The sequence below is a fragment of the Paramisgurnus dabryanus genome, chromosome 13 (genome assembly GCF_030506205.2).
Source record: "Paramisgurnus dabryanus chromosome 13, PD_genome_1.1, whole genome shotgun sequence".
Taxonomy (NCBI): domain Eukaryota; kingdom Metazoa; phylum Chordata; class Actinopteri; order Cypriniformes; family Cobitidae; genus Paramisgurnus; species Paramisgurnus dabryanus.
The window spans coordinates 4,860,822-4,875,434 of NC_133349.1; the positions used below are offsets into that span (position 1 = coordinate 4,860,822).

Here is a 14,613-nt window from a genome sequence, read left to right on the forward strand (position 1 = left end):
CGGGTCGGGGTTCTGGCGGGACAGGAGATCTGCGGCTCTGTTGGAAATGCCTGGCAAATACATAGCCCGCAGACTGGCAAGGTGTTGATGGGCCCACGGCAAGAGCTGCTGGGCTATCCTCAAGCACTGCAGGGATATGGTGCCTCCCTGGTGGTTGATGTAGTACACCACTGTTGTATTGTCTGTCCTCACCAGTACGTGTCTGCCTGCCACTTCCGGGAGAAAGTGCTGTAGGCCAAAAAATACTGCCTGTAGTTCCAACACATTTATGTGCTGTTGCTGCTGTAGCGAACTCCTCTGGTTCGAGGGGGGCCTTACATCCCGCACTGGATGAATACATATGCAGCATATTGATTGCTGCTACACTTGGTCAGCTAGGCTGGACAACACCAGGCTGGTTAATTATACAATACAGTAGCCACCGGCGAGTACACCCTTGCTCTAAGTAGACTGCTGTACTGCGGCTTAAGTTAAAAAAAAAAAAACACTTAATAACAACAATCTGCTGCAACAATAAGAATTCTGTAAATTATGTCAATAGATTATCTATAAAGAAAATTAGCGTTGTCTAATTTCATCACGAAGATTACACTCTGATTTTAAACGTATCCATAACAACTGAAATGGCGTGTTTGCCGGTGAAACTGAAAAAACAACTGTTCACGGCGAGAACACCATTTGGCGACACACGTTGACAGCAGAAAAATGTACAACTAAATATTAACTAATGACTTACCTTAGATGAACCGGAGCTGACCGTGGAAAAATTACCCGCGAGTCCGCGGCGAGAAACGCGGCCACGCTGGGCTCAATATTCCCTCTGAGTGAGGCCACTCAACACCGGTTTTGAAAGGATTATGGCTAGACTAGCAGTCTCTAGGAGGGTAAACCAGTTTGTTACAGCTCCAACCTCTATGGGTAGCGAAACTTCAGCTTCTTAGTCCAACTTCGATCCTGCTTCAAATCGCAAGAAGATGCAAGAGGTCACTTTCTGGGTTGACTTCTTTTTTGTGCCGGAGCACATTGATGACATCAAGTCTATCCACGTGGGCTAGTCTAGCCACGTCAACCAGGTCACAGGTGACTGAAGGAATGCTTGTAGGAGTTTATGTAGAAATATGTGGGCAGAGATTCTATGTAAGTCTTTAAATAAGCCTAAAACAAACAACTTTATCTAGAGCTCAAAAACAGGTTAAGGATTTAGTTACCTTATCATTGTTCAGTCTCTTCATTTCATAACAACCATAGAAATTCCACAAAATAAAATAGTAAAGTTGTTGTTGCTTACTCCATCTTCAGATGCATTAAATTTTGCATTTAAAGACGACAAAATAGCTATCCAAACACAGGCCAGACATCTAGGCTAAAACAAGGCTGTCAGTGAAAATCTAATAAATGTCTAACCTAAACCTAAAAATAAATGAAAATAAATAAAAGCAAACAGCTTGTAATCACTGTTGACTTTGCTTACATGATGGGATATCATACATCTCACAAGTTATTTTGGCAAAAACAAAATGTAACCCAATTCAAGTTTATTTTGGCTAAAAGATCTATAATAAATCTAGGTGATGAAATGACAGCTTCACTTTCTGGGAGTAGTGTTTGGTTATTATAGACAATTAAAATGAAATTGAGAGTTGTATAAGAGTTTGGAGAGGTTTCTATTGAGGTTAACCACTATTTAAAAAAAAATATTTAGAGACATATAATCTTAAAATGTAATTAATAAAACAATACGATTCAATTTAAATAACAAATCAAAGTCACCCATTGACATAAATGAACTTAACAGCTGATCACTTTTCTTTTTAATAAGATTTTGATTGATGTTATAGTTTTTCTTAATGTATTATACTGTACACTTGTGTAACCGGTATGTTTACTTTTCATGCTTTTCACTGCATATCATCTTCTTGTTTTTAGTTTTAGTTTTGGCAGTCTGGTGACATTCCTGTCACTCAGATATAACAGATCTCTGCAGCTCAGATTTGCTTTCATACCGTTTGAAGAGCTTGGAGATCAGACCAAGACATTTGTAAGTAAATACAAAAATTGCAAATTAACGAAACTTAATCTAAGTACTTTATAACTTGTTATAAAAACTATACTGTGTTTATTATTACAAGACAACATAGATTCAATGATTTTGTTTTTTGTTTGTTTTAACTTTAAATTTGAAAAATCATAATCACTCAGGCATAAATCTGTACTGTCTGATTTATTTCCTCCATGCATTAATTGAAAACATTGTTACTTATTTGCACTATTTTGGCATATTGGTTAATATTGTTGTAACCTAACAAAACACTTCTTTCATCTGCATCTGTCAGTATAACTTTTGTGGGAACCATTTATTTGTTGGATCATGATAAAAACTAAAACAATTTAAAAAACATTTTCACTAAATTTTTAAAAAATATTTTCTGTTCACAGCTGACAGCTATTAGACATCTATTGGTCACAATACAATATGGATTACTCTACCAAAACCCTGGCTCAGGGCAGCTTTGGGAAAATATATAAGGAGAGGTTTGGAGATGAATGGGCTGCTATGAAGAAAGTCCCTGTACGTTTCATCAGCGATAAAGACCTGGAAAGGGAATGTGAAGTATATAAGTATGTATATATTTATAAAACTTATTTACTGTTGTTACTTTAATGAACTCAATAATACATAACCATGACACCCGATGTTCAAACTCCAGTAAAGCTCGGCATCCAAATGTGGTGAGGCTTCTTGGTAAACCTAAGGTTGAAGACTATAAGTGGCTCATTCCTATGGAATTCATCTTTGGAGAAGATCTTGAGACAACCATCTTTGAATCAGCAAACTCCAAAATACAGGTACTTACCAACCTTAAGTAATGGTTCACAACCAAATGAAATTGTGAGCTATATTTTAAGTCAGTCATACATAATATGCAAAGACACATCTTAGACTTCAGCCCTTGACAGATAATGTATTTCCAACAGGTACTGACAATTATTAATATATTGTCATTTTGGCTAAAGTATACACTTGAGACATAAAAAAACATTATGCAAACATTCATGCAAACAAATAAATTTTGACCTTTTTATGCATTTGTTGAGATGAAACCTATAATAATTGTTTGTGTATCTTCAGTTGACTCCAGCTGTGAAAGCCACGATCATCATTGGTATGTGTGATGGTTTGCATCATCTTCACAGTAAAAACATCATCCACCAAGACCTCAAACCTGATAACATCATGGTGAGCCAAACATACTGTAAATACTGATCATACTATGGTCTGTCTGAAATCTTGCAGTAGTCATGCAAGACTGAAGTCCTATTTAAGATATCTCAACAACATTTTCCTGACAAACAATGAACATCCCTTTCTTCTCTCACCCCAATTCAGGTTGAACATCAAACCCATCGTGCTGTGATCATTGACTTGGGGCTGGCAAAGTTCTCCAAAGACGGGCTGAACTCTGCCATGAACTTGGGCAATGAAGCGTACTCAGCTCCAGAGATCCTGCAAGGTGGTGAAGTTCGTGACAAGCGATCAGATGTTTGGGCCATGGGTAAAATCATTGCTGAACTCTGTGCCGGGACCAGGTTGAAAACTCAATACCTGTGTGCCAGCAGAATTCAGGAAACTCTTAAAACAGATCAAGCATACTGTACACCAGTGTCCAAGATGGTGGAGACCAATCCAGTTTACAGAGTTACTATGGATGATATCCTCCCAGACATTAAGGTAGCTGCTTTAGCTTCAAAAAAGGACAGCAAGCCAAGAGACATCAATGTAACACAGGGAAATCAAATGGGAGGAAACATTACAGCTGCACTCAACTCAGGCGACTGGAGAGCTGGATCAGCTTCACTAATTGACAGCGATCCAAGAAACATCACTGTAATGCAGAGAAATGAAATGAGGGGAAATGTCTTCCCAGACATTAGGAAATCTGTGTTTGCTTCACATATGGACATAAGAGATGGGACTGTAACACAGAGATATGCAATGATGGGAAATGCTATGGATGAACTATCTATGGATAGAACATCTGCTTTAACTTCACACATGGACCTAAGAGATGAAATACAGAGACATCATATGATGGTACGTCAGAGTTTGGGTCTGCCAAGATCTCCTGTGTTAAATGTTCAGCATGAACCCCTTCAACCGTGGGGAATGGGAAGAGGAGCAGACTTGATGAATCAGATGTCTCAAATGTCGATGACCGGTGAAGTGAATCAAAGCTATAGTGAGCAAAAAGTAGCTATGAAATATGAAAAGGTTGAATCATCTGGAGGAACATCCTTTAGCTATAATAATGTGCAAATGAGTAAACATTATTCAAAATAAGTCCCAGAAAAAGCTTTTCTACAACAGTGTAACTCCATATGTTACATATATGTAAGTGGTGATTGTTATTATTATTAATATTATTTGTCATGTTAATGTCTCAGTAAAGATTTATTTACAAATGTATACTTACTGTATAAGGTTTGGTGCATGTACACTATTTTACTAAATTACTATTTGTACTCTTTAAGTAAGTTTTTTTTATCTCAAAATATATTTCTTTAGAAACGTATATTAACTGTATAAGGTTTGGTGAATTTACGCCACTTTACTAAATTACTATTTGTGATAACTAAGTATACAAAGTATGTTTTTTGTTGTTATTTAAAATAGATTAGTTTAGAGAAGTATGTTAACTGTATAGGGTTTGGTGCTTGTACACTATTTTTTCTAAATTACTATTTGTACTTATTAAGTATACTAAGTATTTAAGGGCTCATTTTTCCAAACTGTGTGTGTGTCAGAAACTGTAAAACACATCTTTATATCAATTGTAAGCAAAAAAATAAAGATTTATGGTAACACAGCACTTCTGTCTTCATTATAAAACTCCATGTAAATACAATATGTTTTATTATATTACATATAAGAAATAAACAAATAAACATTCCGAATATTGAGAACAGTGGCGGCTGGTGACTTTTTTAGGGGGCGCTCAATGCGAAGTTCGTCACAACATGTATGTGTCCCGTCATGTGTGTGGTTTGTAATTTCACAATATGTGTTCGGCGCATCAAGTGAATCTGTGTGCATCACGTGTCTTGTCAAAATAAGTGCCTGCTGCAGACGCGTCTAAAAGGTTTATGATAAAAGAGACTCTCACGTTTGCCAGTTCCTCGCATAATCTCTTGCGTTATCAGAGTTTAGTGTTAAGGGAGTGTCTTGTGTGTATTTTGTGAACGTGAGCGTCTCTTTTATCATAAACGGTTTTGACGCATGTGCAGCAGGCACTTATTTTGACAAAACACGTGATGCACATGGTTCACACAACGCAACAAACACATATTTTCCTGGGTTCTCCAGGGTTAAACCACAACAGTCACACAAAATAAGCTATTGGAGATCCCCTATCAATGTGATGTCACATTGATTATGCCCCACCCATAACCACTCACAGACTACGCCTTATGAGTGCATACTTCAACCTTCTGCCAGAGACACATGTTTTAATGTAGTTCAAAGCACACGTGTAAGCGACATGTTTTTCACTTCAGCCACAAATGGCCGTGTTCAACATTGTATAATGAAAGATCTGTGGTGTATTTTGAGGTGAAACTTTACAGACACATTCTGGGGACTATTTATCTATTGCTGAAAAAAGTTGCCTTGAACAGGATGGCAGTCTCACATTCTTGACTTTGTCATTTGCTTACTTCGTCACTTTCATTTTTCTTTGTGAATCGGCCAAATAAAGGCGACAGTAATTGACTTGAGCGAATGGTGCAGGAAACACCAAAAAATCTGATGACACTCAAACCCGCCTGACTGCCAATAATTAACTTGTTAAGTACAAGGCTTTACTGGTTGTAACAGAAAAATAAAACACAAAAGAGGTGTTTGTTTTGAAGAATGTTATGAATGACATTACAATTGCAGTTCTGTGGAAATCTATCTAGAAATCTGGGCAGGGATTCCATGTAAGTCTTTCAATAGCTTTCAATAGTAAACCACAAAAGCCCTAAACACTAAAGAGTTAAAGTCAAATTTCCCCTTTCTGTCAACCAGCAACATATTTGTTGCCTATGTTGTCTTTAGTCGTTCTTACTGTGAAAATAACCAAGCAAGTGACTTTGAGTTTAAAAGACATCGAATAGCCATCCAAATACAACACAGACATCTAGGGAAAATGTATTGTATACGTCTAATCATAACCTAAAAATAAATAAAATAAAATAAATGACACCAAACAGCTTGTAATCACTGTAGACATTGACATTGATGTATAAGTTGGTTAACCTAGACAGAGAAATGATGACTATTGCTTGATGGAAAGGGTGTATGGTTATTGTGTGTAAGAAATTCACAGTTAGGGAAGAAGAGTTAAAAGAGTTTGAAGAGGTCATGGTTTCTACACTGATGTTAAGCTTTAAAAAAGATAAAAATATAGACCAATTAAATGATGAATATAAATTATCTATGCAGTACAGCTGATTACTATTTTTATTTAATTTTCTCTAATGTAATGTAATTGGTTTCAATGCATTTCTGAAAATCTTGTTTTCACTTTTACTTCTGGCTGTCTGGTAACATTCCTGTTATGCAGCACACGATGGGTTCATGTCACTGGACCTCATATATAACACATCTCTGGAGATTTTGCTTTCATATCATTTGAAGAGCTTAAAGATCAGACAAAAGTGGTAAGTCAATTTAATGAAACTTAATCTTACTTTACACATATTATTACAAGATTTTATTTAATTCTATAATTGTATGTTTTTTTGTTTGATTTGAATTTGAAAAATCATAAAACTGTCATGAGTTTATTCAGTGGATTATTGGAGAACTTTGATGAAAAACTCATTTGCAGTATTTTGGTTTGCACTGCTTAATAAAGCTACAGTATACCTAACTTTATACCTAACACTTTTATCTGCATTTGTCTATAGTATAAAGACATATTTGATTATGTGATAACTGTAGTTGAAACTAAAATGCTATAATAAATAGGCACTAAACACAGACAACTGAAAGATCTTAAGTTTAAAAACATTATTTAGACCTTTCAATTTACTTATACTTTCCTAAAGTTTGTCAGAGCAGGATTTGTTGATTGAGATAATGGGTCTCAAAGGGACACAAAAAGAATAAATATTCTGAAATCATTTAATCACTCCAATGTCTTTGCATAAATAACCTTTGTGACTGTTCCTAGTCTCTATCTTCTTCATTGCATAGATAAAGAGCTGTTTACACATGGGGCCCTATTTTAACAATCTGAAACGCAAGTGTGAAGCGCAAAACACAAGTGACTTTGTGGGCGGATCTTGGGCGCTGTTGCTATTTTCCTGGCGGGAGAAATAACTCTTGTGCCAGGCGCAAATTATTAAGGGGTTGGTCTGGAGTAGGTTTATTATTCATAGGTGTGGTTTGGGCGTAACCTCAAATGAACCAATCAGAACGCTATCCTACATTCCCTTTAAACGCAAGGGCGCACGCCAGGAGCGGTTCACAGCCGAGGAGACCCACGTTAAGAGCAGTCAAAGACAGAGAAGTTGTTTTGTATGGGAATAGGAGAAACCCGCACAAATCAGCGTCGGTCAAACAGGCGTGAGAGGAAATAGCCACAATTGTCTCATCAGCTGGCATCCCCAGGACGTTGCGCCGCAAGCGCTACAATGATGTCAGGAGACGGGGGAATCCCAAGCTTGCCAGCATAAATCGGGCACGCCGTGTAACGGGAGGTGGATCTGCCTCAGGACCTGACGCCAGCAGAGGACATCGCTGCGTCCACCCTCACCGCTGAAAGGGTTGAAGGTGGTTTGGGGGCTTTGAAATCGGACCCAAGAAACGCATTACAAATACAAATCCAGTTCAGATACATTAAGGTTTCTTATGAAAACATTTTAATTATTATTTACATAAAATAAACATAATACAGCCACACAACAAACTTATGAAAATATTTTAATTGTTATTTGCGTGACGTTATTTTTTAACGCAGCCACACAATAAATAAAAACTATCACCACAATGCTCACCACTATGATTCCCCTTATCTTATGTGTTAATATTTTTTATTGTAACAATTTATGATTTGCAAAAATAACTGTTGCATCTGTGTAGATTAGATAAGCAACGTGTGTGCGCGTTGTGCACGCTATACATTATGGTCAAGCATGCGCCCTTAAAATAGCATAATGAACAACGCGCCACTGACTTTAGACTACTTTTTTTTTTTGGTCAGTGGCGCAATTGTTTTTTGAAACTGGAAAATAGCATCAGAGATGGTTTGCGCCAGAACACGCCTCTTTTTTTGCGCTATAATTGAGTCACCAATGCTTCTATCGACCTATAAAATGTGGAAAAAAATCAACCCAGTAACTTAGTTTTGGTAAACCATTCTCTGCAAGCATGTGAAAAAATATGTCATTGAAATTTGTCTCCCCTTGTGATGTCAGAAGGGGATAATACTGCCCCTTAATCTCCAACCATGACATTGCCATTTAGGGCAGAGATCAGCTCATTTGCATTTAAAATGACACACCCAAAACGGCACATTTTTGCTCAAACCTAGAAGTGGCAATGTTAACGTGCTATATTAAATTATCTATATGGTTTTTTTTTTAAGTTAGAACTTAAAGGAACAGTATGTAAGAAATATATATCAATTAATCATAAAATGGTCCTGATATGTCACTAGACATTAAGAAATCCTTTTCATTTCAAATACTTATATCACTCACAACAGTGGTCTGGCCAGGATATTGTCATCTAAAAGGTGGAGTTGCAGCCCTCAACTGATGTTTATGTTGTCATGTTGTGTATTGGCCACCAGTTGTGTGATTGCAGTACCAGTTTTAGCCACAAGTTTTGTGATTGCAATATCAGTTTTGGCCACAATCCTACATACTTTTCCTTTAACATACATACGCTTTTTGAGACACCAAAGATTTATCTGATATCTTAAAAAAGTCTTGTAAAATGTCCACTTTAAAACTTTTTATGTTCACAGCTGATAATACATCTGTTGGTCACCATATATCACTATGGATTACTCTACACAAACCCTGGCTCAGGGCTGCTTTGGGAAAATATATAGGGAAAAGTATAAGGATTCATGGGCTGCTATGAAGAGAGTCCCTGTAGGTCTCATCAGCGAATATGACCTGAAACGAGAATGCAAAGTTTATGAGTATGTATAGATTTATAAGACTTATTTGCTGTTGTTACTTTATCTTAAATAAACTCATTGACACAAATGTTTTCTAACACCAGTAAAGCTCGGCATCCAAATGTGGTGAAGCTTCTTGGTAACCCTTGGATTGATAACTATAAGTGGCACATTCCTATGGAATTTATCTGTGGAGAAGATCTTGAGACAACCATCTTCGAAGCACGAAAATCCAAAATACAGGTACTTGTCTTATAAAAACGTAAAAGAGCTCACTCCAAAAAGCTATACATCCCTGTGAAAAAGAAAGTAATTTTTAACAAATTATGTTGGTAATGACAATTGTTGAGATATTGCTTCAAAAACAAGCTTCAAACAAAAACATTAATTATTTCATGCAAACATTAATGCACAAATTCCTCGAAAATAAAATAAGCATTCTTTGACTTATTTGCGTCATTCGAATATATTTTTAATCAGATTAATCATCACTCAATTTTAATTTAATTAATCGCCAGCAGATCGTTAAAATTATTTAATTAATCTTTTCTTTCATCATTTACTATATGCCACAAAACAAACCATTAGATTTTCAGTCACTTTGTGCATTTCAATATGTGGTGCATTTTGGGAGTAAAACTAAGTGACTAAATCTATTTGTACAATCTTTGGTTTCATATGGTGATATAGGCCACATGAGCCACACAGAACACAACATATGGCAAATGAGATTTACACAGTTCACATTGGTCAAAACATGTTTAGTAAGGGATAATGTAGAGGCAGCCGGTAGTTATGGGGAAATAAGCCCCGACAGTGTGATCAGGACCCGACGCGAAGCGGGGGTCTTGTATCACACTGAAGGGGCTTATTTTCCGATAACTACCGGCTGCCTCTACATTATCCCGCTTATTACACAGCTACTTGCCACATAAGAAAAAAAACGGACATGAATATGAGTTTGAAACATTTTATTGGCATATTTGTTTTAAATTAACATTTTTATCCTTCCGCGAAACTTTGCACAGATGCATAAATTGATCGTAATACCTTATTAAGATCCTCTGCTTCATACTTGTCTGTCTCCATTTTTTCTCTTTTAGCCAGTCTTGGAGAAGTTTTAATGTCCATTCTGTATTTTTTTGTGTGTAGGCTTCGTAGCTGTCATGCTTTATTTTGTCAAGTTCAGTCTCAGTAAGCTCTCTGTGTCTTGTCGTGGTTGTCCAGTGTTTGTCACAAGATGGCGCCAAACAGTAATCTTTATTGATCTTTATTGGGGCAAAGCGATTTTACTTGTACAAGTAGTACCGGCTATGCGTTATTACTTTGGAGCGGTTATTATTTGAAAAGAACGAACCTGCAAATGTCTCAACTGACCAATCAGAATCAAGCATTCCAGAGAGCCGTGTAATAAATGTTTATAATGAATGGGGACCTTTAATACAGATTAATTATTAAATTTCAAACTCAGAGCAACGTTTGCCCCCTGAAATTGAAGTGAATACTGTACACACATGTAAGCGCAGATCAAGCCCGGTCACGGTGCTAGTGGTTTTTGGCTAGATGGGATACAGCTACGGCCTAAACCCCGTGAAATGTTAGGGTTAGGTTTGGGGTAGAATAAGGATGAAAACATCGCTCATCTAGTGAGATCACAAGAGTTTTGCCATAGCTTTATGCATTCTTGCCATAACCGTGCTGGTGGTCTGACTGACTGTGATTAATTGCTGTAAATGATTTTAACGCGTAAATGATTAACACATTAATAATCCATTTTTAATAACGCATTAATGCTGACAGTAGTAAGTAATAATTGCTTGCATTTCCAGTTGACTCCAGCAGTGAAAGCCACGATCATCACTGGGATGTGTGAAGGTTTGCATCATCTTCACAGTAAAGACATCGTCCATCAAGACCTCAAACCTGATAACATCATGGTGAGCCAAACTTGACTGAATATTGCTGCTTTTCATATCTTAGGGATTAACATTGTCTTAGATCTTGCTTTTATAATTCCTAGAAAGTAAACAAATTAGAAACACAAAAGACAATTCTGACTTACGAAAAGCGTGCATGCTTTATATGGATATAGATCAGACAGATGCTAGAAAATGTGAAACCTACTTTGTCAGAAGTTACTTCAATAATGTCATTATAATGGAAAGACATAAATGACCCCATAAGGATCAGTAAGTCGTGGTTATTAATAAAGAAACATCTCTTGCTTCTCTCACCCCAATTCAGGTTGAGCATCAAACCCATCGTGCTGTGATCATTGACTTGGGGTTGGCAAAGTTCTTCAAAGACGGCCTCTGCTCTGCACAAAATATGGGCAATGAAGCGTACTCAGCTCCAGAGATCCTGCAGAGGCGTGGAGTTCGTGACAAGCGATCAGATGTTTGGGCCATGGGTAAAATCATTGCTGAACTCTGTGACAGGATCAGGTTACCGACTCAATACGTGTCTGCCAGCAAAATTCAGGAAAAGCTTAAAGATCAACCATACTGTACGGCAGTGTCGAGGATGGTGGAGACCAATCCAGATTACAGAGCTCCTATTGGTGCAGTTATCTCAGACATTAGGAGAGCTGCAGCTTCACAAACAGACATCAAGCCAAGAGACGTCACTGTAGGACAGAGAAATGAAATGAGGGCAAATCAAAGGCAAGGTCAGCAAGTATCTGCTTTACCTAAGATGGATTTCAAGGCACCTCCTCTAATAAAGCATCACCAGACTCGACTTCAACCGAGAGAAATGAGAAAGGCAGCAGACGTCCCACCTAATGTAGCAGGCTTGAGCGATGCAATGTCCCTTATGTCATTTCCTTGCCCCCTTCCAGAGAATGGAATAGTGATTCAGAAACGCTTCAATGAAAGGAATGAACAGATACAACATAAAGAGATTGTCGTTGAGGGAGGGAAAGTCATTAAATATGAAAAGAAAATATTAAAATGACAGAAAAGCCCAGTTACATTATTGATTTTTAGTAGCAGTTGTGTTAAAGGGTCGAAAAACAAAAGTTTTTTTATGGCAAGAAAGTTAGTGACTAAGAGTTATTTTCTCTGTTTGAAGGAAAAGAGCGCTAAGCATTCATTCTCTCATTACAAAAAAATAAAAATAAATCATATGTATTCAGATAATTATTTGATCTTTTATCTGATACATGAATCAATAACTTGCAATATGATAACTGAGAAATTCTTAGGGGAAACTATCCTCCACATTCAGATGACTCTTTTATTCCCTTTATTCTCCACTAGAGGGAGTTTCTCTAGAAAAACAGTGAGTCAGGGTTTTACAAAACAGAAAGTATATGAGAGTTTGTTGGTACTGAGGAAAAAATGCTGTTTATCAAGTCCATCAGGAAGATGGACAAAGATAATTCCAAAGAAAGTTACAAATCATTTCTCTTTTCATTCTGACTTTTACTGCAAGAATGAAAATGTCCTAACCTGTTTAATAAACTGTTGTACTCCAATATTGGTAATACTTTATTAATGTTTTAGTCTTTAGATGTTATTTGTTGTATAATGCATTTTTTAATAATAATAATAATGCATTTTATTTGTAAAGCGCTTTTATTAAACCCACACTGTAAAACCTAACAGTTAACTTAACTCAAACCATTTAAGTAAACCGATTGCATTAGACCATTTAAGTTTTAAAACACATCAATTTATGTACTGTGAACTTGAGTCATGTGCAATTATGCACTTATATTTAAGTAGTTTTTTTTTTATCAAACATATTCAACACTGTTTTTACATTAGCCAGGGGATGAAAGAGAAAAAAGAATTCAATAAAAACATGGAAATACTACCATACATTAATACATTTAGCAGCTTTCTTGTTTATCAGATTATAAATAGTATTTAAATATTGCTTCACTTCTAATAGAAAAATACGAAATAAAGGTTTATAATCTCCATATTTACATTTATGTATATTAAACTTTGCCAACAAAAGTAACATATTAATCAAATAATATTCCTTATGTAAGGAGATATCATAAGAGAAAAAAACAAATAAAATATTTTCAAAACAAAGTTTAAAGTTGGGCAAAATATGAAGTCTAACAAAAGAGCACAAATCTAACCAAAATTTTTTTGAATAAGGACAACTCCAAAACAAATGAAAAAATGTTTCTGTATCTTTACCACAAAAAGTAAAAAACATGTCAATGTTACATTTAAATCTATTTACAAGGAAATATTTACTTATAAATGAGTACTTATATTTAAGTAGTGTGAACTTAAATAAAAGTGCATAACTGCATATGACTCAATTTGTTTAAGTTCACAGTACTCAAATGTATGTGTTTTAAAACTAATGCAATCGGTTTACTTAAATGGTTTGAGTTGAGTTAACAAATCAAATGTGTCTTAATTAACTTTTTAAAGTATCCCAAAGTTTGTGCATTTCTGATAGTTGAAGGAAGCGCATTCCATAGCTTGGGGGCTTTATATGAAAGGCACTGATCATACATGTTGCTAGATGATGTGATCTTGCAGGAATTCATACTTTTACAAGTTGAATGAGTTCAAATGACTCATTAAGTGACTCATAAAAAAACAAATGATTATTAGAAAAGACATGATCAAATTCACACTTTTTGGACGAGTTGCTTTCTTTCTATTGGTGTTGGGTTTATAGATGCGGTGTTAATAGTCATGTGCTTTTTCCAGTTCACTTCACATAAATTCATTTGAATTAGCCAACTTGTAAAGTATGAATTCCTGCAAGATCACAGCAACATGTATGATCAGCGCCGTGTCCTGATTGGTGGAGACAGATCTAACAAGATCTGTATGTCATTACTTCCTCTGAAAGCAATCTTGTGTATTGTAAATACAAATAGTTTTATTAAGTTAGTGTTAAAGGAACTGTATTTGGTGTAAATGCCCTATTTGTTCTTTTGATGGTTAGCTTGTATTGCCCTCTTAATCTGATGCCTTGATTTTGTTAATAATATTGTAAATATCTTGATTGTTTAGGAAGTTAAAGTACTGTCTTTTAAACTAGTTTTTTGACATGGTCAACTCCTGAAGATGAGTCCATAAATACATTTAATAAACACATTACTGCTTCTGAGGTTTGCTGTTTTAGTTGTATAGGTTGCATATGTTTACCAGATAGGGCATAGTCTCTTGAGGTCTCACCCTGAGATGCTTTTAAAATAGTATTAAAGGAGTTTCCATCAGTTCTACTCTGTATTTAAAAAAATAAAAATCTCAAAAAAGCACAATCATACAAAGTGTGCTTTTAAATATGACACAAAAGACAGAAAACACATTACAATAATGTAGTAAATCATTCTGGGCCCTGGGACAACAATCAGTTATCAATCAATAGGCTTTATGCACCACTTCCTGAACTTCAGCCAGCTCCTTGTTTCCTGTCTTCCATTATTGGACAAACTGATTAATCCAGGTGTGCCTGA

At 36.0% G+C, this 14,613-nt stretch overlaps 2 protein-coding genes across 2 annotated transcripts; both read left to right on the forward strand.

The window, feature by feature from the left end:
• Positions 1-1,984: 1,984 nt before the first annotated feature.
• On the forward strand, positions 1,985-4,857 carry LOC135717726 (uncharacterized). Its single transcript, XM_065239908.2, has 5 exons — positions 1,985-2,038; positions 2,437-2,619; positions 2,709-2,847; positions 3,131-3,238; positions 3,389-4,857. Exons 2-5 carry the CDS (start codon positions 2,474-2,476, stop codon positions 4,337-4,339), a joined length of 1,344 nt encoding a protein of 447 aa, XP_065095980.1. The 5' UTR covers positions 1,985-2,038; positions 2,437-2,473; the 3' UTR covers positions 4,340-4,857.
• Positions 4,858-6,604: 1,747 nt separating this feature from the next.
• Positions 6,605-14,378, forward strand: LOC135717725 (uncharacterized). Its single transcript, XM_065239907.2, has 5 exons — positions 6,605-6,699; positions 9,015-9,194; positions 9,278-9,416; positions 11,003-11,110; positions 11,418-14,378. The coding sequence occupies exons 2-5, from the start codon at positions 9,049-9,051 to the stop codon at positions 12,126-12,128; spliced, it is 1,104 nt and encodes a 367-aa protein (XP_065095979.1). The 5' UTR covers positions 6,605-6,699; positions 9,015-9,048; the 3' UTR covers positions 12,129-14,378.
• Positions 14,379-14,613: the final 235 nt, after the last annotated feature.

Bases quoted from the DNA above. Each gene is read 5' to 3' on its own strand.
- LOC135717726 (XM_065239908.2), top strand. From the start codon at position 2,474: ATGGATTACTCTACCAAAACCCTGGCTCAGGGCAGCTTTGGGAAAATA. The intron at 2,620-2,708 runs GTATGTATATAT...TTCAAACTCCAG, and splicing joins AGGGAATGTGAAGTATATAA to TAAAGCTCGGCATCCAAATG. The intron at 2,848-3,130 runs GTACTTACCAAC...GTGTATCTTCAG, and splicing joins CAGCAAACTCCAAAATACAG to TTGACTCCAGCTGTGAAAGC.
- LOC135717725 (XM_065239907.2), top strand. From the start codon at position 9,049: ATGGATTACTCTACACAAACCCTGGCTCAGGGCTGCTTTGGGAAAATA. The intron at 9,417-11,002 runs GTACTTGTCTTA...TTGCATTTCCAG, and splicing joins CACGAAAATCCAAAATACAG to TTGACTCCAGCAGTGAAAGC. The intron at 11,111-11,417 runs GTGAGCCAAACT...ACCCCAATTCAG, and splicing joins TCAAACCTGATAACATCATG to GTTGAGCATCAAACCCATCG.